Below are 25,916 nucleotides of genomic sequence, written 5' to 3'. Positions count from 1 at the left end.
TGGTGAAGTCAAACAGTACCTTGACTGAATGATTTGGGTTTTGTTTCCGTGCAAGTTGCTTAAATTTATTTTTTTTTTAAATGCTTGGTGGTGACTGTCTTCATTAAAAGTGCACAAGTAGTGCGTGTAGGGTAGTGATTGCTCTCTTCATGTATGCAGTTGCATGTCATCTTGATCAGTAGGTTATAAAGACGTTTTTGCAGGGACTTCAAAAAGGTTAAAACCAAGAATACACTATACATTCTTGAAGTTTCCAGGCTACAGGGAATTGTCAGGTTGTAAAAGAATGCTTCTGTGTGGAAGGAAGTTTGCAAGGTAAAACATGTCAGTAAGATTATTAGTGTGATGTGAACTTTATGCCTTTTTCTCTTTGTGTTTTCCTTTCAAATCACACAGCTCTAGCATCCATCCTTTCCTCTGTTCGAAAATTGTAGCAACAGATTGCTGTTTTGAATGAAAAGAGTTTAATATAGGATCCATCAGTTGCCAACAGAAAATAGCTGTTAGAAAAGGGTAAGAAAAATCCCTTTATTATCAAGTGTATTGAAGCAAAGTAGGTATTCAATCAATCTTATTGGTTTGCTTTCTTGAGAAGAGCAATACCAGGAGCAGCAGTCATGTCAGGCAAAATGCTGTGAATATCCATGCAGGTTCTGTTCCGGTTCTTGTGGTGCAATGTACTCCTCGGGCATAAGTCCAGAAGAAGAAATGTATTTTGAAAGCATTTTACTTAAAAAGAACTTGCTTAATTTCTTACTTGATTATTACTTTAAAGAACAAAATATTTGGTTGCTCATTGAGAGTGATAATAAACTTGTGCTTTTGTCTTTTTTGTACAAACGAAACACAAATGTAGTCAGTTGTGTTTTAATGCTGACTACTTTCCTAACACCTTTGAGCTTTGGAAATGTTTCAGACCAATTTATTCTGCCTTTTTTTTTTTTTTTTGAACTCCAGTTGCCTCTAGTTGTAATCTGTAACGACATGTATATGTTGGTGTATTTACTCACAACAAATTGCACTTTTCTCATCTTCAACAGATTTTGTGCTGGAATTTGCATTCCAGAAGTTGTTGCAGCCTTATAGGGAAACTTTTGGATTTCAGGAAACACTGATAGGTAATGTTACTGAGTAAACAGTGCCTGGAGATTGCTTTAATCAACTTTGTGAACTATGGAAAGTTTGGATGTGGAAAATATTTCACAGAGGTGTGGGGGGGCTGATGATTTGGCAAAAGTTCCGTGGCTTTAAACCGTGATGTAAAGCCGTGTGCTGAGGCCTTTGTTTTCCACTGCGTTGTACCAGCATCAGCAGTTGTCAGTGAGTTTTAATTTAAGAAAAATAATAGATATGTTCTATAGTAAAACACTTGTTTCGTTGGACTTTTTTTTAAAAAATTAAAAGTAGTCTTGTTTCTAAAACAGACAATATGTCAGTGTAATCCATAGCTGAATAGCATCATCTGTCATGGTGTGCAGGGCAAGATGATTCTTCCTCCATTAACTCCAGCAACTGACCTTGCCCTTTAAACAACCTGATTTATGGTAGGAAAGTGGCAGAGGAAGAAGAATCTTATGCTTGGCTTTAAACTTAGGTTTTCATCCGTGCTCTGATTCTCTAGAGAGTATATATATATGTATTTAAGAGGTTCCTGTGGTCAAAGAGTTCGTAATGATTTGCCCTTTCTGAAAAGTTGCAGGTTAGACGTTTATATTATTAAAAGTCCTTGCATAACTGATATATTGCTTAGTCATGATGGCCTTGATATGTAATACTTAAAACAAATCAGTTTGAGCTCCTTACACGTTTCTCCAGAAGTCCTTCACCTGTTCTTCGTGTGTTCATGTGTGCGCGTGCGCTGCAAACCCGCTGCCTCTGAGTATGTCCTCAAGGTCTGGAACAGGACTTCCATTTTAAACCGGGCAGCTGCTTGTCCGCTCCCGCCCGTAGTTGGAAACTTCCCTTGGCAAATTTTGACTTTGTTCCACAAATTAAATAAGTCTGCCAGAAAGAAAACACAAAAAATAACCCCCCCCCCTGACTTGGTAATATGGCCCAGTTGCAGTCTGTGCCATCTCCATGGTTTTGAGCCTTCATTATGCAGCTTGCTCTCAGCACACTTTTATTTAAAGCGGAGCTAAAAGTAGAACTAAATAGCTGACGTTCGTAGCCGTTTGGTATGATGCAGAATTACTGGGAGGGGGACGGGACAGGAAGAGGAACACTGCTAGTGCTGGGTGGATTAGGCTCATTTATTTGCACAGAACTATGCAGGACTCTCCAAAAAACCTCTAAACTAGACCAAGCTTTATCCAGGAATATAAGCTAAGCGCAATAGGAAGTTCTGTTTTGTTTTACTCTGATTTACTTTTGTTTTATACCCTGGAATGATGCAATTCAGTCGTTGTGGCTGTTGCAACAACCAGGCAAACTATTGCTCCTACATTACCACCGCATCCCTGTGCTGATTGCTTTTCATGGAGCCATCTCCATATTGCAGAGCCATCTGTTTTCCTTACTGTCCAAGCATTAGGCTCAGTCATATGAATTACTAACTGATCCATGGCTTTCAATTGTTCCTGTTTGTTTAGTGTGCCAGCAGCAAGTCTTCAGCTCTTTCAGCAGCACCATTTATAACTTTTCCTTGCCCTTTTTAATGCCTTAGGTAAAAGCTATAGTTGAGTGAATTGTTGGTCATTCATGTTGCTGAATTATTGGCTTGATAAAATAAACTTTGGGAGGTAGGTAGGTAGTGTCCTCATTTACAAACTGTTTTGTAGCTAGAGAAGCAATAGAAACAAATGAAAAAAATCACGGTTTGCAAAAAGCAATATTTTGCTCCCCCACCGCCCCAGTTTCCTTAAATGCTCACAGGTTTGTCATATTGCTGGTGGTGTGATCTCATACGGAAAGATCCTTTTTTGGCTGTGTAAGTATGTGCACTGCTGAAGAGTTAAGGATACTTTTGGAAAACTTAATGTTGAATTTATCGGCTTGTGACTGATTCGAAACCTAATTGCAATGTAGTTCTTTAAATGTAATTTCCTTGTCTGTCTTTAAGACCAAAAAGATGCAGGGTCGTTTTTTTTCCTTATATGTACAATATGTTTTTACATTCTCAATTCACTGTTCAGGCTAAACTAGTCACTTCTAGTAGTTCTCTGATGTTCTGCACCCCCCATAGCTGCAGGGATGGGCACCATGGTGTGCCTAGGTCCATAAGGTGTTTGCTTCTGGGCAGTTCAAAACTGTTGGAGGAGCAGGGGTTGTTTTGGGTTTTGAGGTGATAAAGGTAAGAATAAGTAAGAATATAGGGTACAGCACTTTGTGGCTATTCAGGAGTGGCAAGTTTTAGAGGGTGGCTGACCACGTATATTGGATGCATCGTGATTTTATGGGAAGCAGTTGATAAGATGAGGTGGATACCAGTTTTTAATAGAGGTACTGAAATTTTGGTACAGTGGAAACTGTGTAGGGAAGTCGGTGCTGTTCCACTAAGTCAGCTGGACTTTGGAGGTTATAGGAGAAGTTTTTATAATGTACCTTAAAATGAGTTGAACAGCAAGGAGAACACTTCTTCCCTCTCTGTATTTCAGATGCGATGTCAGGCAGCTCGAGTCTAGCTGAAGGCTTTGAGTCCCTGTAGCATCTGAAGCCTGGTAAGCTGCTGCTGCTATTTCAGTCGGGCTGTGAGGTACGGCAGCGAGCAGCGTTGTGTGAGGCAGCATCTGCCGTGCCGTGGGGTAGTTCTGCTGTTCACGGTGGGCTCCCTTCTGGAGAGCTGTGAGCTTGGTGATAGAGGTGCGGGGAAGGAGAACCTCCTCAGAGCCTCCCCGGCTTTTTTTCAAGGGACTAGGTAATATTGAGATGCCCCCCCTTTTTTTTTTTTCTTCCCTCTTTTTCTTGGTAATGAGGAACATTCAGAAAAAGCTAAAAAGGCCAGTGGTGTCCATTTCTTCTGACCAATATATCCTTGGGGCTTGTAGGCAGCGTGGCCTTCAGTAGGGAAGCATGAAGCAGTTGAAACAATCACAGAAGTTTGTCTTATGATTTGAGGGAGGAAACACAGCTTTTGGTCAGAATTTTCTCTTCCAATCCAATGTTATTACCCCACTTGTAGCACTGTAGTCATTAGTGCTCTTAATTTACCTTCCAGTAAATAAGCCAGATGAGCCACTGTGATCAGCCACATTAACTTTCTGTTTATTTTTCTTATGATGGCCACATGAAGTGATAGATTGATGTCGTCTGCAGTTTTTTGCTCATTATTAACAAAGTCCACAAAGCAGTGAGAGAAATGTCTGTTTACTTGGTGCCTTAAACTGGGGTACTGATGAACAACTGTGTTTTGATCCACTAAGATTTTCTTAGTGATTGCCAAAATACAGAAATAAGGTACGTCCAGATTTAAATCACAGAATCGCAGAATGTCAGGCGTTGGAAGGGACCTCGAAAGATCATCTAGTCCAACCCCCTGCCAGAGCAGGACCACCTAGAGTGGGTCACGCAACTGAAATGTCTGTGGGTTAGGTGGTAGATGTTTAAGTGGTGATAGAGCTATTGAGGAGTGCCTGCAAAACAGCTGATGCGTGGCAAGTCAAATGTATGTTAGTCTCCTTTGAAATCCATAAAAATTAATCATTTAGGTTTTCCTATGGCTTTAGCTGTGTCCCACAGCAACTTAACAGTGGCTCAGTCTCAAAGTCTTAAAATTCTTCTGATAACATCAGTGCAAATTCCTAGCTAAATAAAGAATCTGTAGTGTTTATCATTTCCAAAAAGAATTTTTCAAATTCCGTTGTGGCATTTAGTGATAGGAATACTGTGGGGCTTGTGTGGGAGGGGACGTTTTATGCTGACTACAGTGACAGCTGCAAGTCTAGTCTTCAGAAACCTGTGTTTGGCCCTGAGTAGCATTCTCTTTCCCCTCTATTCCTATTTTGAGTCCAGTAAAGAGAAGCATATGTTTTCTTGCATCAGCTACATTGGTGTTACCTTGTGAAGCATGACAAGGTCATGTGTTTGTGTGGCAAAAGAGGAGATCTCAAATTGTGTTTGAGCTTAGACCTGCTTTTTTTTCTGTGATGTATTAAAGATTTCCTTGATATACACAGTTAAATTTCTGTTCATGTAGGTATGCGTGTGTTGATACTACATTGCTGCTCCTGAAATTGGTACTGTTATATTATTAATATTGCAGATCATGCCAAGAAGGTGTCTTGCATTTAATATAGAACATAAGAAGGTTTTCCTACCCTGTATGAAAATCTCAAAGTGGAACTGAAGATGCTATAAAAATTTAAAAGGGACAAGGTCAACCTGAAAATCGCATATTTTAAAAAGCAGAAAATCATCTATTTTTAACAACAAATTTCCTTACCTGTTAGTACCTATACTAATAACATTTTTAGTTATTAACACTTGAAAATGGTTTTAAGCCTTACATTAATTGTAAAACTACTTAGTTACCATTTGTCTAGGTGCCTGTTGATTTGGGGTTTTCTAGTTGAAAGACACGAGAACTGATCACAAGCATCTGGGTTCCTATGCTCCTTCTGTATGATCAAACAAGTTCCATTTATTTCACTCAAAAGATAACGGATGACTCGCTTTGTACCAACATCTTTATTGAGGGGGAAAAAGTGGATAAGAGGGTTCTTCTTTATCGCAAACAAAGACCAAAAAAAAAAATCAGTAATTGAAAATAGAAGCTTAACAAATTCAGGCTACAGCTGAGGTGCATGGGTTAAGCACTTGTGGTAATTAAGCACTGGAAGAATTGGAGAGGAATAGTGCAGGACTTGTCTTCCTTGAAAGACTTGTTTCTGTTGTTTCTAACTACATTTGCTAAATTGTAAACACAGAAGTAACTTGAATTAGGTAAGAGGCAAGACTAAATGTTCACAAAGGTTCTTTTAGGTTCACTTAATATTTCCTGGGAAGCTTGTGGAAAGGACCAATTCCAACCACCCAGGCTCTTAACCATAATGTAACTCTTCACCCCTGCCCCGTTCTGTGCTCACTAGCTCTATGCCTTCTAACTTTAGGACTCGTAATGTGACTGGTCTGTATCCCTGAGAACATGCAGTCCTCCAGAGCGAAGAATTTAATTTGAAAGTTCAGAATCTGTTTTTAACTTATTTTCAGAGAATAGCAGGCAAGATGTGCTTAATTTTCAACTAATGGCTGATCAAGACAGAAAGTAATGGTGAACTGCTCAACCCAATAATTCTTTCTTTCATAAGACACAGTTCGGGGTAGAGATTCCAACCTTGCCATGACCTGGCTTCAAGCCTTTTCTGGCTGCTTCAAAGACTTTCTGAGCACTTGTCGGCAGTTGTTATCTATAGGAAGTCTGCTGCAAATATTGTAAGTAGTAAAAACGCTTAGTGTTCTTAAAAAAAAAAAAAAATAAAAAAATCTGAGTTTCCTCAGATCCACATCCAACATAAATGGAATAAGAATTGTGAAGGTAAATTTAACAGTATTTGTAAAGAAGCAAGATAAAGCAGGAAAATATCATAGAAGATATCTGAGAAGGTAAGTGTGGGCATTGTGTGAAATACTGTAAATAACATTCTGTGCCTGAATGAGTGCAGAATAACTGCCTCTTCATCCTTGCAATCCTGCAGACTGGGAATTTGAGGTCCTTTGGAAAGAAGTGTGTAATCAAAGCCTGAATCCTTAGCACAAGCAGACTGATTTAGATTGCATAGGCAATATGAATTCAAGCATTTCCTAGTTAGTGATTTCTTAATTTGTAACCTTAACAATTTTAATGTAACTCTTTCAGCATGTATAACAGCACATGAAAAAATAGTACTTTTCTCCTGAAATATGAAATGTTTCTTGGGTCAGCATAAAAACTCCAATTTCCTTGTAAATGGTGTGTTAATAAATCCCTGGATAAAGACAATAAAAACTTTTGGAGAGCATTTCTTCCTTTTGGTTCCAGTTAGAGAGGGGTAAATAAAATAATTGATGTGCCCTTTTAGCTGTCGACCAAGTTTCATGTGGCATGTCTTTCCTTTGGCATGCATATAGCAGCAGCGCATTTTAGCACCTCGCCTACAGCCTCCACCTCCTGACAGCAAAACTTGTCAATAGAAAAGCCTTCAGCACTTCATTATTTCTACAACCTGAGTGCATTTGCAAATTAATTGATGTGTGGGAGGAAAGGCATCTGCTATTGTAGAGGCCCTTAACTAGTGCAGCAAAACTAGAAATAAACTGGTTAGCTGTAGTGAGCTGATATGCTGTTGCAGGTGTTGAAGCCTCTGAAGTGGTGTCTTGTCCATTTTTCTTGTTGTCTTTGGTACATTTTTTTTTTTTTTTTTTAGAAAACAAACCAAACAGCTCACTGAATTGTGACCATGGAAACAAACAGCACGATAAAGATAATACCATATATACATATATATGGTTAGCAAGTAGTTTCATGTTTCTTGCTGGCTCAGCACCAAAAGAGAATTTTAATTAGGCCTGTAATGGATGACTGGGAGCATTTTAAAGGCTATTAATCTTGTGGTGTAATTGTGCTAATTATAATATCATTATAAGCTCCCATGAAAATAATATGAAGCGTATTCCATTTGTTTTACTCCTAAAGATATTTCTGAGGTCCCTCAGCTTTGTCTGAAATACCCCTACTGGAAATCTTCAGCACTGACAGGGAAAACTGTAAAACTGCTTTATGTGCCGTTCCGCCAGACCCTGTTTGGCCCATCGTCCTCTTCCCGGTCTCGGGCTCTCTGAGCGCTGCTTTACCTGTAAACTGCAGGTAACTTCTTGCAATGGAGAGTGTCTTTTTTAACTTTCATGGCAGTGTAGTATTTCCTTGTTTTTCTGGTTTCTGATCGGTTAGCTTACACGAGCGTGGCAGATGAGAGTAAGAATGTGATCTATTTTGAGGAATAAAGATTACAGCAGCTTTCGAACTGTTACTCTTTGTGCTGTGGTAAAAAAATGAGTAGCAAAAGAGGTGTTTTTGCAAAGCATATGGCTTTTACACTCGTTCAGACTACAGTAAGTTTTGAATATGGTTGTAAAACATCTCAGTGCTTTTTGCACTCTCTAGTCAGAGTATGACATCTTCAACAGATGGACAGATAAACTTTCCATAATCCATGTCTTTCCTTTTGGAAAAGGAGATGAGATTCTCATTTGCAAAAGTTGTTGAGGAAAACCTCATCTGTATAAGTCTGTTGTATGCTTCGATGTTGGGGTGTGAAGATTTGATGGATACGTAGCTAAGCACTGGTGATACTCATATTTTTGGGTTGTCTTTTTGCAGATGCAGGGTCAGCCCTGCTTTCGTACGTACTTCAAGCATTATTAGAGCATTTGTTTTATTTTCAGAACAGTGTGCTTAATCGTGGAACAAGCGTGTTGCTCAAAGCCACCTTCTCTCTGTTTTGGCTGATACAGTGTCTTGTTTCCTTTTGTAACCCTGCATTATCAGGGTTGTTTTGGTTTAGTATTCTTAAATTCTTCAGTCGAGTTGTTTCCAACCTTAATTAACCCTGCTGGGATGGTAGAACTGCCTTTTTTTTTTCTTTCAGTGACTTTGCTGGTCACACTTCCATATTTTCCATCTTCTTGACTATTACAGATTTTGTAAATAGTTTGGAAATGCCAGCTTGTGATCTATGGGCCTCTTTAACATTTCTTTGATTTATGTGCACTGTGCTGAAAAAAGGCAGAGGAAGCATATTATTGTGGAAAAAATGTTGCCAGTCTTCAGTTTTTTCAGTCTTAGTTAAAAGCTACACTTTTATCAATCAAACCTGATAGATTCTTTTTTCATTCCTAAAAACATTCATAACTTAACTCTTTGAAGTCTAAAGAAATAATTGGTCTAAGACTCTTATAGATGTCTACCTATTTTTTGAATGTCTTAACTTGAAATAACTTTTAAAATGATTTTTCAGAAGTTGGCTTTTTTGTGCATTACAGCTTGGTCATATGCAAGTAGAGACATTCAAAAATCACTAAGGGTAGGGGGTGTACTTTTTTAAAATAAAGTTTGGCCGTATGTTCCTGTAATCAATAGTGCATTGCACAAACTGATGTAGTAAAACATGTTTTGGTCTCTAGTAGTATGGAGTAAGATGGTTTCTCTACCTTGTATACAAATAGCAAGGATTATAGATTTATGGTTATCCAACTTCTCAGGTAAATGTCCTAATTAAATGCAGATGGCTGATTTTTCTTAAGTCTGGTGTTCTGCTTCAGATAAAATTCCTGAAATTTTCGCTTGTAAACCATAAATGGCTATTCTTAAGGGTTAAAAAAAAAATTAAGAGTTTTAATTTAGAGTTCTTAGTGCATAATACTGTTTTAGCTGGAGAAAATTTTCAGTGAAACTTCTCGGGGAAGGAGGAGATCACACTTCTGCTAGTGATCAGCAGGATTGCTCTGTCTCCCAAAAATCAATGTGAGGTTGAAGACAGGATTCAGATATATATCATTAATTTTTGAACACCGAAAACTTGAGTAAGGGCAGAAAAGCTGCTCTTTAATTGCCTTGTGGCAGGGGATGGTGGTGGGGGGTGAGGGTGTGTGTAATGTTTCAGGTTTTGTTGACCATTGTGTTACAGCATTCTGCCTGCAAGTACAGTGGTTCTGGTCTTTTCCAGCAAGTGTTCTAGGGACGTCCATTCAGTGTTGAACGTGGTATGTTTTAAATGGAGAAAACAATGTTTCTTTTTGACACTCATCCTCCAGAACGCAGTTGATCTCTAGCTTCCAGCCGCCTATGGTGATATTAGGGCTTGTCTGTGCAAAAATCTGTGTTACGAGGGAGGGCGAGCATTTAAACCTCCTTATCTAACCACTCGTAAGTGTGACCTGTATCAGTTGCCATTATTCGTGTATGAATACTTTCTGTAGGGTCACTTTATACGGTCTTGGAAGGAGTATAAATTAATCCAATCATGAATATTCTGAAGCTATAGTAGGAATGTTCGTATAGGGCAACAGGCCACATACCTTCTGTTCCAGATCTAACTGTCCTGCTTCAAGCTTTAATTGGTTGCTCTTGCTAGCAGGCTGGGAAGTAGCATTCCCAGCAGTGTTGCTTCAGGATGCCTGCTGGATGTAAAGAAAGAGGGTATTAGCAAAAGTAACCATTTATGGAAGCATTATTTGTCAAGTTTAGCTCGGTTTAAACCATATTCGTGCAACTGCTTCTGCTGGCACGGGGGTGTGATCACCTCGCGTAGAAGAGCGGTGATGTCAGGTATAGCTTGGCAGAGCGTATCCGTGGCATGCCTGCGTCGGGATGGACTGGGTGCTGGAGGGCTGATCTCTGGGTACAGCTTCTCTGTCAGGAGGGCCATGGGAGACCGAGGAAAGCCAGGTTTATGTATGCTGGCACAAAGACCCACGCTAGGCTAATAGCTGTTGTCTGACACTCAGTATGGGTATTTGCTAGTCTAAATATACTGTGCATTTTAATTATTATGCAAGTGACTAAAGCTAAGGAAAGGCATTTAGCAGAAGCTAAAATAATTAAATTTAATGAGTTGGTGGGGAAAAATCTTAGCAGCACAAGTACCAGCTGGGGTCATTACTGCTGCATTGCTTATGCGCTAACAGATTTCCCGGTTTATCTATTTGACTATCTTTCTCCCCTTCGTCTGATGGTGCACCTGGATTAGTTGGATTTATGTAAGCTGCACCTTGTAGACATTGTATTGAAGAAGAGTATTCATTGTTTTGTTTGTCTGAAAAGTAGTTCCTTTGCTATAGTGATAAAGCCCAAGCACAGTACTGCAAACCGTGGAATGCTGATAGACAATTTGGAGAGTGTTTCTGTAGCGGATTGCAGTCCTTTATTCTACCACTCAGTTTTAAAGTGTCTTCACATTTCTTATATAAGCACCTGAGCATCCCCTGTCACAGAGGCAGCAGACCGTTCTTTATACTGACATAGCTGCCACCTGAGCCCCTGACACACTAGAAAATATTAGTTTTAGCGTGAGAGCAGTGTCTTCAGTTCAAAGTTCTGGGGACTGTTTAAGGGAGCACAGCAGCACTGGAGGAAGATACTAATTGTGTCCTTATTCAGTCTTGAGTTTTAATGATGACTTTTCCCTGCTTTTGATTATTTGTCCTATGCAAAGATAATACTTTTGTTAGAAAGGAATTCAGATTTTCTGTCAAATATTGATCAAGTGCAGTGCTTGGGTCTTTACACTTTAATGAAATCCATTGAGTGAACACAAAAGTGTGACTATATCACATAGAGCAACACTAAGACCATTTGCCTTTTAGTGGACAACCTCCATACCAGCTACTACCCTTGAGCTCAGGGTTACTTGAAAATACTACTGTTTATTACTGCACACGGCTTCATTTTGTCATTTAGATGCCCAACACAATGCAATAATGATATTCTGCTTTTTGTGATTGTTGTGTGTCTGGGTTGTAGTTGCATATCCAATGAAACACCAGTTCATTCAGTATCTTTCAGGAAATATATGTGTTCAAACCCTTCAGAGCACCCAGAGGTATTTATAAACATTGTGAGCATTAAATACAGTTATTTTTCTGAAGAGGCAAATAAAATAGTGTGTAGCCCCAGATTACGATTACTCTGCTTCTTTATCCATTTCAAATACTAGATCTCTTTAAACCTCAGAGCCTGTTGGCTGTGTAGTGTCCCTTTGTGTTGACATTATCCAAAAAGCAAGACTTATGTCACTGATGAAACTATAAAATGGATTCCAGAATACTTTTAAAAAAAACCTGGAGGAGGAGTAGTGGCTCTTGCAGAACAGTGCAGATAATTTTATTGGCATCAAGGATGCAGATGCTGAAGTTTTGACCAATTCCTTGAAGAAAGTGCTGCTAGATTTGCTATCTCTGCATGGTAAAAAGCCAAAGACTTGCAAGCAGTATTGGAGTGAGGGAACATTGATGCAGTCATTCATCAACAGAACTTCAATGTTTTAGAAACAAAAGTACGGGGAGAATACAGTGTAAGGCTGAAGTCTGACACTAATTAAAACAGCACTTTCAGCAAAAAATAGGAATTGAAAGACAAAGGAATAAAAAATGTAGTGACGACAAGATGTTAAATGAAACAGGGATAAGTATCAACGCATTTCCTACTATTGTATCTTCATATATATAAAAAGATGCCTAAAGTTGTTTTTAATAAAATATGTCTGAACTCCCAAGTGGCCTTGGGAGGGAGGAGGAGGGACCTAAGGGAAAAGCAGGATTGCCTGTGCAGGGGCATCCTCAGAGTGCTCCCTATCTCCTGGGTTATTGCCCAGGGTGAGGCGATGGCATTGTGCATCTCAATGCAATGCAAATAAGAGCCACGGTGTGAGAGAGGCTTTTAACAGAACTGTGAGCTCAGTAGTTTCGCAATTTAGTCGGATCAGGGTGTTTAGGAAGATGCAGTAACTTTTGTACAGTGATTTTAAAAAAAGAATGGAACGGAGTAGCCTTTGTTCCCTTCATGGATAGGTATTTGTTGCTTAAATATTCTTGTAAACCGGAACGTGTTTGGGGGGCATAAATGCTTTAAAAATTAGAACAAAGTGTCCTAGTTAAATTGTAAACTAGAGCAAAGACACAATGTCTGGCATTCCTATTAATTGAAAAGCCCGCAGCCCAGTTCCACAAGAGGAAAACCAATGAGTAAAGACTTTGGAGACTGCTCTTTTGGTTTATTGATGCTGTTTTGGCCAAGTCAAGAATTCAGATATCCTAAAATGATCAAACATTATTTGGAGAAAAAAGGTTTTTCCAAACCAGCCTCATTATCGGAAAGAAGCTTAAAAATGTCAATTAAAGTAGTGTAATTTCTCTCTTGCCTGCTTTAGTCTGCAGAGATGAAACTGTGGGAGTGTCTTGCTTGCTTGCTCATTGCTCTTTTCAAAAGAATGACTAGAGTTTTATCATAATAGACAAATCCCTTGTTAGCTGGAAAAGAGAAATAGTTTAATGATGAGGGGCAAAGTACTGTGCATCTTAAAAGGAGGCAAATATGCATGCATTCCCCAGTATTACAGTGAACTCAGAAAATTCCATGGTGGGTAAGTATCTGTCAGCCACTTCTGTAAAACTCCATTTCTTGAAGGAATGGAAATAGATATTTTTTTGTTACCTGTATCTGAGAAAATGTTTTTCTGTTTATGTCTGTCGTTGGTAAGTATTGACATGAGAATGGAAAAAATATCACAACCGGATAATGTGATTACAAAAAAAGTCATTCTTCTGATTTCACCTTTTAAAGAAAACCTATTGGTGCTTAAAAAGCTTTAAGTAATGGTAATATGTAAATTTAACATGCAGCTGTGAGTTGACATGATCAATTGTGAATACTCCAAGCAATTGATTTTTCCTTTTTTATTTTTTTTTCCCCCGTTAGTTTTCCCTGGTTCTTATCTTCTTCCTACCCAGCCAATTTTTGCAACGTTAAATGGCCTTGTCAGTAAGTGGAGTGTAATGACTTGTTTGGTCAGCAGTCAGCACATGCAGGATCTCCAGCCCATGAATTATGTAAACTGAAGACCTTTAGACCCAGCGTGATTCTAATGATGAAGCTTTAATTTTAAAAGTTTTAAATTAGGACTGTGTACATGTTTGTAGTTTCAGAACATACACTGTAGAGTAATCTTATAGGCCAAAATATAATCTGTCACGATACAGTCAGTACCTTTCTGGTGCTCGAAGGGGCCTTACTGCATTGTTCTTGTTTGAGCCCTTGGGCTGTAGCAGAAGTTCTCTGTCTGCTCCAAACCGTCAAGATCATCTGCAGAAGACAGGGTGGATCTTTTGAGGGGATGGAGGAGTTCTTTTTTTGTTTGTTTTAGGGGGTACATTGCCTTGTTTCTGGTAAGAAGAGAGTCGCCGGGGTGGAATAAATAGAAGATATTATGTGATTAACTCTTAAAAAAATATTAATGCTTTCGGAACTAAATCCACTCTGTGTTTCTGTAATATACCTTCTCTCTTTAAATAGTTCGTGTGAAAGCCAAAGACAGCTTATGTGAACGAAGAAGTTGCCCTCCTTACAGTTACAGCTGTGAGAAAAGTGACTCCCGAGTGCTCTCTCTGTTATAATGTGTTTCACTTTGTGAGGAAGATAGAGAGCCGTTTGTATGTGAACGTGGTTTTCATATACACAGGAACACTGTGAACGTCTGACTTGTGGCACCTGTAAAACATTAGTGATAATATTCTAGAAAATATAGGCCATGTTGCCATTACCATTGAAAAATAATGAATCTCAGAAATAATGAAGTTTAAAACTAATCCAAGTTCTGTTTTTATTTACCTTCAGGTAAAGCTTTCATATGTATCGAAGTGTTATTTTCAGTACTTTTCCTACATCCTTGAGAGCTAGAGTCTCTTTTGATTTTAAAATGTGGAATTCACACGTTACTTGGAACCACAGTTTTAAGAAAAACATCAGTTATCATGAGACTCATCATGAAACTGTACAGGTTGGCACTGGTGTATATACTAGCTGCTAAGTGTTATAAATTGGTTTTTTTGTTGTTGTTTTCTATTTCTTAGTTTTCTGAAATAGTTTTATGTTTCATCTGCATGTATTGGGGAAAAAAGATCAATCTAGTTGAAATTTTACAGAGGAATATTTCATTAGAAAGTAAGGAGCTTAGCTTTGCATAAAGCAGTTGGAATTTCCCAAAGCTGAAAGACATGGATGCGTGCTGTAATAAAGCCTCTGAACGATGGGGAATTCCGTAGCGGCGGATAAAGAAATGAGTTGCAGTACTACCTAGTGCTGCCCCAGTACTCAAGTTCAGTGAGTATTTGGCATATTTTATGGATAAAGCTATTGCTGTTTACCATTCTGCTCGTTTAAATGAGCACAGTTGTCAAAAGCAGATGGAAAGTTGTTGGAAATACACGTACAGAAGGCAGTCGTGACCAGCCACAAGTGCCCAGCTTTTGGCTGCGCTGGGTCACAGGGTCTCAGACCCGTGTGGGTCACCCCTCTGTAGACACGAACTGAAACACACAGCAGCTCTGCCGGCTCCCACCAAAGGCTGGTGTCACCCTCACCCCGTAGCTCATCTCCAGCGGTAGCTATCAGCACATGCCTGTGTACGGTGTTCTCCCCGGTGTTCTTCCAGCCATCAGCAGTCTCTGGCTTACAAACTTCTTGAGCTAAACGTGTGTTTATTAACCCTCAAAGGGTTTGTGTCCATGAGCTCATCTCAGCTTCCCAGCACAAGCCTTTTAGCACCCATGATAGTCTCTGACAGGGCATTTCATGGGTGTTCCCTAAGGTGAAGAGGGTATGTTTGGAAATAGTGTTCTTTTGTTTGCAAGCAAAAATTTTGAGGGGATTAGTGTGTTTGTAGCTGAGACTTGCTGTCATGGCTGATGCTGGCAGATAAAGGTGTTTATTTTGCAAGAGGAAAAAGGAACTGAATGGCACGTTTAGTATCCATCAGGACTGTTGGCTCTCCCGGCTGTAGTTTTGATGCTAGTTGTACTGCTTTGGCACTATTTTCAGTCTATTTTCTGCTCCTCGGAACAAACGATTAAGAAACAGTTTCCCAATCTCTTCTGTTAACACCCCTCTGCCCCCAAAGAGGAAAGCATTCTGTGCTATATAGTATGTGATACTTGAATAATGTATAAATCAAGTTGGACAGAAGCTGCCTGTCAGTTTTATTAACTTTGACCTTTTCTCCCATTGTAAGGATGGTTTGGTAAATATTTAATGGCCCTTATAGATTTTGACAGTTGGATCTGCATTCCTAGGGGCAAAAGTAGATTATGAAGAAATACTTAAAATTAATAAAAATAACTTAATCACTGGAAGTCAGTCTTCAAGGACAGAATTTTTTTTTTAGAATATATTTATTTTTAATTCCTTTTATTTAAGCCTGACCACTGAATGTCAGATTAGCCGGGAGGTTATGAAATGTTTTTAAAAGGTTGCATTTAAAATTCATCTATGATTAGCACCTGTGATTACCTCCATCTCTGAGCAAGTGTCCAAATGGTGCTATTTACTTGAAATACCTGTCATTCTGCGCAGTGAGCATACGGGAATGGTGTCAACAGCACAAAATGGCTGAGAGAGGACTACTCTTAATAAGATGCAAGAGCAGGGAAAAGCGTGTTCCTGGAGTCAGGGGGCTCTTCTGCCAGAAGAAGCTTTCCCTTTAATTCCCTGCATATTGCACTCACTGTAAATTCTGGTAGCGAAGATTGAAAACTAAGCCCCTGACACTATGAAACATTGCCTTTCAAACATGGACTGTCCATTGCTCTCATTGATTTTATTTTTTTTTTTCCCCATTGCAGAAATCTGTCAAAGAAAAACAAATTTGAGCAAATTTGTTGGTCTAAGCGGAGCTGTTGGGGCAATACAACCCCCCTTCCCTGGCGGAGCGGGGTTCTCTTCCCGTCAGGAATGCCCTGCGTCTCCACGTTGTGCCATGGCCGAGATCACGTGGCAAAGCAGCCAAGGAAATCAGGAGCCTGTTAAAAACCCTTATGGATGCTCTGAGCATTGACGTTTGAGTCAAATTGGCTCATGGGATAGCTTCGCTCTTTGTAATAGCCATTTTCAAGTAAATCACTCTACCAGGCTTTGATTCTCTCATTTTCAGTCAGTACCCTGCAGAATAGCTTTGCCTAAGACCACTTTATTTTCCAATGTTTGTGAGTTGTATTTTCCTAACTGAAACTTTTTTGTGTTTTTTTTTAGATGCAGACCATGAGGTTAGAGTTGCTAAAGTGTTAAACAGTTCACCTTTTTCAGAACAAATCTTTAGACAATTTAATGAACACATTGATGTAAAGACTAGAATGATGAAGGAAATTGTATTTGTTTGACACTGAATCTTCCCCCCCCCCCTTAAAAAATGGGATGTAAATTGTTTAGAGGTGAGCTTGTAACTTGTTGCACTTGAAGCTGCTTTCAGGACAGTCACAGCACTGTAGCTGTTCTTAAATCTGTGAGCAGTGGGAATGCATTCAAAATCTTGCAGATTCATGTTCTGTCCTTCATAAATTTGTCTTTCATTGGCGAATAAAATAAAAGGTTAGAGGAGAAAGCTACTGAATGTGAATCTTTCTGCAGTGCTATGGAGATGTGCTAGCAGGTATTTTAAAGGCTGGATTTTTCTTTACAGTGATAGAAACTTCTTTGCAAATGTTTTGTGGTTTTATGTTTAAGCAAAAAAGATGTTATTTCTAAAAAGCTGGTTTATGTAGTGAAAGGGTTGCATCTTTCTTCCTCTGATCTTCTTCCAAAAAGTAAGAATGCTTGATCCCTTGAGAGGAGAAACAGTCTAAACATCTAAAAACAAGCCTAAGTTTCAGGAGAGTAAGGACTTTAGAGGAAGTTTTTAATTCATCGTCTTACTTGCCCTATAGCATGATTTTCTTGTAATATCTATTTCACAGCAGGCTTTTTTTGTCTGCTTTTTTCATATCCTCTTCCATCCAAGCAATATATATGAAATACCGTACATAACTTACCAACTGGCTGTAATTTGAATCAGGTGGTACAGATAGTAGAGATGTGACAGAGGACTGCAGTGATGTGTATTGTAATATATGTTTTTTTTTATTATCCAGTTGCAGTACCATGCCGGGCTGGCATCTGGCCTTTTGAATCAGCAGTCTTTGAAACGTTCAGCCAACCAGATGGGAGTCTCTGCAAAACGCAGACCAAAGGCCCAGCCAACAACTCTTGTCTTGCCTCCTCAGTAAGTAATGGAATATTTTGAAGAGCTTGCATGGGAGGGTTGTGTTTTGGTTTTAACTTTTTGTTGTAATTATTCTTTTAAATAATCATAATAGCAGCTTTGTGCTTGAATTATTCTTGGTGGATGGGTGGGATACCCTATGGAAACAGTATTTTGTTTCTTCTGTTTCTGGAGGCACTGTGACAACAGAAGAGGTGCAAGGATTCTTCTTTGTAGTGGGTCATAAAAGTTCTTGCAACATGAGATTGTCATTGAGGAATAATGTTCCCTTGATTAGTATGACTTGGAGCTTCAAGTAGGACTTTTCTGAAGGTCCTAAAAGGCTGAAGCCAAAAAGTCTTTGCTGTGAGTACTTTCTTGACAAACGTCTGTTCTGAGTCCATCTGTTCACCATATGTTAATTTTGCATTGGATCTAAACCTCTTTTACAGGTGACAAGCAATTATGAGGACACTTAAAAACTGTTTGAGGACACAGAGTATCAACACTTTAGGCAGTCTGTGTACTGATGCCAACCTGCAGAGATGTCCACCACGAAGCTTATAAATTAATAAAGGTCTTAAAATATTTAGTTACATATAAGAAAATGATTATTATGTAGAAAATGGAAGTGCTAAGCAATTATTCATTGTACTGAGCATCCTTGTAGTTTGGGGAAAGTGCCTGCTTTTTTCCCCAGAACAAGTCACTGATGTATAAACACTATGCTGCTAAAAAACTTTGTAGTTGTCATAATAAAAGTCCCTGTTGTCACCAGAGTCCACAGGCCTAAGTTGGTGAAGGAATCAAAGGAAGTTGGGAGATTTTTTTCCTTGTATGAAATGAGAAAAAAAAATCAGAGTCAACAGAGCTTTCCCCTTGTGTATTAACTTTAAAGGGCTGCTAATTCAAGAAGCCGTAAGCTGATCTATTGTTATACCGATATGTCAGGCAAAGAGTGGTTAGAAGGGCAGTTCTAGCAGAACTACAGGTGTGAAACCCAGATGTTTCTCTTGCATCTGTGAAAGAACCAGGGGTATATTGTGACAAACTGGCTAATTAGTTTTCTTCCTTTGTTGAAGTGTCAGGTTTATCCAAAGCTTAAAACGAACTTCTCCAAGTCCATAAACTAGAATACTGTGATACCAGTTGTCTCAGCTCTTATTCAGACGTCTTAAAATATTTTGGTGTGTTGGGGGTTTTTTGGGGTTTTCTTAGTCGTGGCTTCTCCAGTTACTAGAAATACATACAGTGAGAGAGAAGGAGCTAGCTTCTATTTTTGCATAGAAAAAGTTGCAGCTGTATAAATCTTAATATGAGGTACGTAATACACACATTTAAAAGTATTGTATGTCTTTTTATCTGCAGGTGATTCTTCCTTCAGTGGTGCTTTTACCTAGAATTTGCAGATAGAGTGACATTTTAGTGGGGTAACTAAACTTTAGCTAGTAGTTGAATTATGTTTCAGTATCTTATTACCACTTCCATCATTATTCACAGGGAAAATATGTTCATGATGAGCTGGCCCTTTATCTGTCACTGGTTGCCTCTTCTCTGGCTTCTCTTTGACCTTTCCATATTTGTCCTCATTTGCTATCTTGGTGTGTCTTCAGAAGAGAATAATAGTTGTATTAAGTCAAATCAAATACCTGTTGAGCTCAATATCATGTCTCCAACACAGGGCAGAAGCGGATTATGAAAAGACTTAGGAAAATAAGCCTATGAGAAGAATTTAAAAAAGAAAAGTATGGAAAATATATTTTAATGTCTTGATTTTGCTGTAGTTTCATGCAAATAGTGATGAATCATGCTGTGATTTTTTTTTTTTCTGTCTCTTCCTTCTCTCTAAAATGCAAAAGAGGAGAACATCCAGGTGCAAAACTACGTATCTCCTTGAAAGGGCATGCTGCATACTAATTTTCCCATGGCACTTCAGGGATTTTTTTTTTTCTTAGCTTTATTGATTAGTCAAGAAAGGGGTAACTATTTCTTTATTTTTTTTGCTTTGATGTATGCTATTAAAATTAGGTTCAGTGACAAGTCTTTGGGCTGAGTAACAGTGTGCTATGAGTCAAGTATATATTAAATGTTGTTCAGAGCAACTATATTATCTAGAGCTTTTCTTAAACATAATTAGTTAAAACAGACTATGTGCCAAAATGGCTTTTTAGGAGAGCAGGTTGGAGCAAACAGCAACGCTGCAGCAATCCTTTTGGGCCAGCAAAGGAATGCAGAAACGCTGTTGCTCAGGAGGTAACGTAGGTGATGATTTGGACAAAGAATTTTCTAAAACTTGTTTTATGCAAATTCTGCATATGGATAGTTTAATATTAAATGTGTCTTAATTTGAGTTAAAGGTAGCATTAGTGAGCATGTTACTGATCTATTTATTTGTGTTCCTATTCTTTGAGGAAACTGCATGGATAACTTTTGTTATTGTTCATTACATTCTTGATGGCAATGATGCAAGTTGAGCAATTATCTCGCTAATCCATACCTTTGATCTTTACTGCTATGGTGAGACTTGAGTTTTAATCCACAGACTGAACATATCCAAACGGTGTCCCTTCTCATAAGGGTGGTGATACAAAACTTGATTCTTGTGCTGTGTCAACTCATTGTTGACTTGAGCCCTTTGTCCCCCTCCCTGCTCTGCTTTTTCTTCTCCTTTCCTCTCCACAATGGCTTTTTCTTTTTTTTTTTTTTAAAGATGACACACACACACCCCCACTCCCCCAAACCTTCTCAGCATATCTTGGAGGCTGAGCCATCTCTTCCTATCTTTTGCTCACAGAAGGAGCCAGAGAAAGGGTTTCAGTAGTGCCAAAACAGACTCTTGGTGGGCCCTCTCATTTGTCCCTTGCCAGCCTTAGGCCGTCTTTTGATGTGCTGTGGTTTGGAATTGAGAAGCTCTAGTTTTTCGCTAGTAGATACCTGAAACAGCAGCAGCAATTTTGAATCAAAAAGGTATTTTTAAAAATGGAAGGTCTTTGTCCTGCAGCCACTAACCAGGAAAACTTTCATTTTCTCACTGTTTTCATTATCTGAGGGCTTCTAAGGGTGCTGAACAGTTTTGAGGAGGACCTTTTGGTGTGCAGTTTTGCTTTTCAGTATTGGTTTTCACTGGCACTGAAAGTACAGAAAGGAATACTAGATTGATATGCATCTTATTTCTCGCCAAATGTATCTGTATGAGAATATGACTAACTGCTGGCTGCTTTCTCTCCCTGCTTTGTCCCTCCTTCTGTCTTCTATTAACAAGACATTTCCCTGCACTTGCTAATAGATGCATTCGCTCACATGCTTCTCATCTGGCTGCTGGTTCCTTCCTTCTGTTAAAGAATCTCAAAGCAGTCTTTGCTGAAGTGCTGAAAGCTGTCAGCTCCTTCCAAGTCACTAGGAAAGCATATACATGCAGCCCTCTGAACACCAGGATGGCTGCTTCTGGTTTGAAATACATAAGTAAATACGATAAGAAATTATGGCTCTTAGTTTTTTTTTCCTCTTGAAATGTAGTAGTTGGTGCAGTTTAATTAATCTTCTATTTTTTTGCTTGGCACCACATCTCAAAAGCAAATTCCCAGTGATGAAGTTTTCTCTATGACGTGGCGGGAGCAGAACACTGCACTCCAGAGTCTGAGGTGGCTGAGAGCGGTGAGCCCACACAGGTAGTCCCTGCCAGTGGACCACCCTGCTGAGAGCCCAACAGACTGGTATGTCACTGCTTAGCTGGAGAATGACAGCAGTGAGTCACTGTGACATGAGGAGGAAGAAAGAAAAGAGGAACCACAGGAGGTTGAATAGATTCTTGCAGTTGTGCTCATTGGCACACACAAGAGGGTCAGTTAGTTTTAATGGGAATTTTTAGGGGTCTCAGCTGAAAACCTTGTGAGTTTGATAGCTCTGTTGTGTGGGGATTTCTCAGTGCTCCCAGATTAATCACCTGTCTTCTCCATCTGGAAGGAAATTGCCAGAACAAGAATTTGCTCACCACAAAAGGTACTTGCCCTTTATGGTACCTTTTAGGGTCGTTCGTTGTGACACTTGTGGGTTTGGGGAAATAAGCACACTATAAACAATAAACAAGTGAAAGTCTGGTTCTTGTTTGACAACTTCAGGCTCAATGGACAGAGAGCCTTGAGTAAAAGAGTCTAATTTTTTGTTTAAGGGCTCTTCAACTTGTCTTGTAAACTCTTGTGCTCTGATGTATGCCCTGACCTGACAGTGAAAACACTGTAATAGATTGAGTAAAAAATCTCTGAACTTGTACTCTATTGCTAAGAACAGACCAGCAAAATTGCTTTTTCTTTATTAAATAATAAAGAAAAGACAACAGTGCTGCCCATGGTACTGTTCTAGATAAATGAGTAACAAAAAGCTGTGATGATAATTTTTCTTTTAGGCGATAAGGAGGACATGAGGATAGAGTGTGCTGGGCAGAGACTCAGGAGGGCCAGGTTGGTTTTGCTGCTTATTCTAGGTGAGGTGGAGGAGATCTCTATTCTGCTCTCTACACCTCTGAACCCATCTGCATTCTTCCGATGGATATATTTGAAAGAAGGCCATACTCCCTCCATCCTTTGGAGCTACGTTAGCAAAAGGTGCTCTGTTGTGAGTGGTCTCCTTTAAAAGCTTGTTTTACCAGCTCAGTGAGTGTCTGTTCATCTGGATTTGGAAAAGTTACAGGTATCCCAAACTCTGTGTTTGCTGTAGCTTGATTCAATACCAACATAGTCAAAGTGTTATTCTTTCATACCATTAATGCCCTGTCAGTTTTAATGATTCTGTCATGTAAGTAGTACTGTAAGGTTCTATTTTATTTCTTTGAGAGCTTTTATCAGGACACACAAGTTGAGTCTTGAGGAAGGAATTTAGTTTAAAATAGTCAGTGATGTAGTATTCAAGAAACAGGTGCTATTTTTAACAGCTAACTGAAAGGTATGTGTATATATAAATAAACTATACACCCAGTCATCACATGTGCCAGAATAAATTATTTGGAACTTCTGTAATTTATCATTTCTACATTATGAATGAGCCCTTTGCCAAGAGTTTTTGGAGGAAAGGCTTTTTTTCAGCATTTTGTTTTATAAATATCATCTAATTGCTTCCTAGGTTCAGGGATTTCATTATGAAAAAGCAGATTATTCTAAAGATAACGGCAAAGCATGCTTAAGCCAATAAACGTTCATATGTTTTGTATTTTTTAAGACCGTATGTTTAAATTATGCTTATCTAGTCTGACCTAGCTGTGTTACAGAGGTCTGGAATCCCAGCCGGGGATTCATACTTGGAAACCAAGAATCAGATGTAGCAGTTAAGTGTGACACCTGGTACATAGGCTGTGGGGAACACGGTTATTTAACTTGCAAATGTTGTCACTGCAATAATCCTATTCAGTGTTACGAGCTGCACTTCAGCATTTGGGCCTCCTCTTAGAAGTATTCAAGAGTAGAAGAGCGAAGTGTGTGGCTATATTTTCCGTTTTGAGAAAAGTCATCCAAAGTTCTTCGTGCAGTTCTAAATTCTTCTTTCCCCCTACTGGCAAAGCTGCATTAAGTATCAATATTCATTAAATACCATAGAGATGATAATGTAATAAAGTAATAATCCTCAGGCCCACGTCTGTACTTCGCTCCAGAAGAGCTGAGGTTGAGAATATAATTAAAGATTAAAACTCTGTTTGCATTCTGGAACATGGTGGTATCTTTTTGTACATGATAGGGAATTGTATTAATAAGGAAGAGATCATTTTGCAATAACTTTCAATACGAGGAGCTAATTTATTATCCCTGTTCATGTTTAAGTTTCTCACGGTATTCCTTTAGCTTGACTTTAGCAAGACAGTGCAACAGGACCTGGGAAAGAACATGTTGCTGAAACACGTGACCCTTTTACTCCACAAATTAATCCCTTTTTATATGAAGAAAATAAGATTAAAATTAGTTCTTTATATTGTAAAACAGTAATATTTACATGAATGTTTAATTACTTTGCAGCTGTGTACCGTGTAGATCGAATGTTAATTTTAGTATTTGGTATCTCGTGCGCAGTTTGGATCACACTGTTGTACTGTTTTCTTTCTGGTTTTAGTAGAATGATGGACACCTGTGCTGCAGATGTTTTGTGAAGCAGTTTTAGTGCAAGTTGCAGTGCATTGCCGTACGGTGAGATTGCATTTATCCCTGAAGGTCATACTGATTTTAGTGTGCTCAGGGTTTTTCTGGTACTCAAGTCTCTAATATTTCACCTGGTTCAACTAAACAGAAATTCACTTTAAAACTTTCTATATTGTATTTCATCACCTTGTTAAATAAATTACTTTCCCTTAAAGAATCTTAGCTAAGCTTTGGTTCTATTTTTCTTTTTCTGTGCCCATGTGTTTGGTGATGTTGGATGTGGTCAGTCTTCGTTAAATACTTCTTTGTCTTGCTTTTTCGTAAGCTCCATAACTTTACACAGAAGGTCCAAAATACTGGCTTTCCCCCCTCACATACTGGAGTTTTAACTACCAAAGCTAATCTAGCAAGGTAGAGTAGAAGTTCCCTGGTCAAAAGGAGTGTGCTCATTAAACAGGTGGTTTGGGGAGCATTTGTCCATTCCCTAGAGGAAAATCGGTTTCAATTGTAAAATCCGTGCTGTGCGTTTCAGGGGTTAGTGTTCCGTTCTTTTCTAAATACAGCGGTGGTGGAGGGGTTTGGTGTCGCGATGCGGTCGGACAATACGCATTCCTCTAGAATTTTTCAAAGACTACAAGTAGTGTACGCGTAGTATTTAGTTTCTTTAAAGGAAAACTACAGAATAAGGTGAACCTGTTCGCACTGCCGCCTACAACACTGCTTCAGAGAATAGCAACGTCCTCAAGTGAATTTTGCAAACCATGTAAAATATAATAGAGAATAACGAGCAAACAGGAAACCACTATTTTGACAGCTTTGTTACAGGAAGATAAGGGCTGAGAAATTCAGATCATAATGAATTTCAGCAGCTATTGAAAACACGATAGTTTCAAGTTATATTAAGGTACAGCTATGTTTTGGTTTGTTTTGGGTTTTTCTTCAGATTTACCTTCTGCCTACCAAGCGGAGATGACAACAGTTGCTTTTAGGGAAGTTGGATTGTAGAGATGAGACTGGACCCTGTTAGAGAAAAAGTACATCTTCCACTTTAGTTTGAGACACCCTTGGGTTTCTTTAAATACAGGAAGTATTAAAGCTGTATCCTAGGGCACGGGAGGGAAAGTTGTAATTACATAGTCTTATCTTCTTTGTTTTCTTCTCAACAGTGTTTCCTCACCACTGAAAACTAAGAAGTCTGGTTATCTGGATCACTACAAAGTATGTTGCCACCACAGTATTAGAAATTCTGATTTAAGTTACCCTTAAACTCAATGGCAACATTTAATAGATGGCTCAGAGGTGATCTGGTTCTTTTCAGATTCCGTGGCAGGGACACTCAGATCCCAAAGCTGGAGAAGCATCTGCCACCATTGCACTCATGTTCTAAATTATGAGGGAAAATCCTAGGTGATATCACTTCATTAAACTTTCTTGAACTGAGTTTTACCAAGAGGACAGCTGTGCATGTGGTGGGTGTCACGTTGTTCTTTCTGGTTTTCAAATGTAACACGAGTGAGTTAACCCGTCCTTGTTATTTGGATGGAAGATGATTCTAAGCTTTGAGAGAGATTTTTTTATTTTTTTTTTTTCCTAATGGCCCATGTCAACAGCAGTGACAAGTGGTTTGCAGAGCTCAGGGGCCGTCTGTCCTCAGGTCTGCTGTTGCTTTATCCTGTTTCTATTTGTGTGTTTTGTTTAAATACTGAGGGGAAAAAGCAGTCTGCTATTAAATGTAATAGCAATCTGTCTCTTTTAGTTATGTGGTATTTACTGTTTACACTCAATATAATTTAACTGGAAAGAAAAAAATCCACAGTGCCATTTTGATTCATGAGGGGCTTTATTAGACAACTCCAATGAGATAAAATCCAATAACTTACCCAGGATATAACGTTGATTACTCATCTTACTATTTGTAGCCAAAGATAACTTTACCAAGCTTTGCTTCAAAAAAGAGAGAAGGGAGTAAGCCAGTTGAACTTCTGATTTCAGTGCAAGAGGTAAATTTTAAAATAAGGTGCTGTTAATTTGTTTTGTGTCTCTGCTTTGTTTTCACTGCTGTTCACTGGGGCTATTGATCATGTTAACTTTGGAACCACAC

General features: G+C 38.9%; 1 protein-coding gene across 2 annotated transcripts in view; it reads left to right on the top strand.

Moving 5' to 3' along the window:
• Nucleotides 1-25,916, top strand: part of MED27 (mediator complex subunit 27) — a 92,663-nt gene that overhangs the window by 19,116 nt on the left and 47,631 nt on the right. For both annotated transcript variants that reach the window (XM_009961766.2, XM_009961765.2), the window contains exon 3: nt 17,587-17,717. In XM_009961766.2, the coding sequence (XP_009960068.1) occupies nt 17,587-17,717 (131 nt within the window). The remainder of the gene's footprint in view (nt 1-17,586; nt 17,718-25,916) is intronic.

This window comes from Leptosomus discolor, chromosome 19, assembly GCF_034619465.1.
Source record: "Leptosomus discolor isolate bLepDis1 chromosome 19, bLepDis1.hap2, whole genome shotgun sequence".
Classification (NCBI taxonomy): Eukaryota; Metazoa; Chordata; class Aves; order Leptosomiformes; family Leptosomidae; genus Leptosomus; species Leptosomus discolor.
This window is presented reverse-complemented; position numbering and strand designations above follow the sequence as displayed.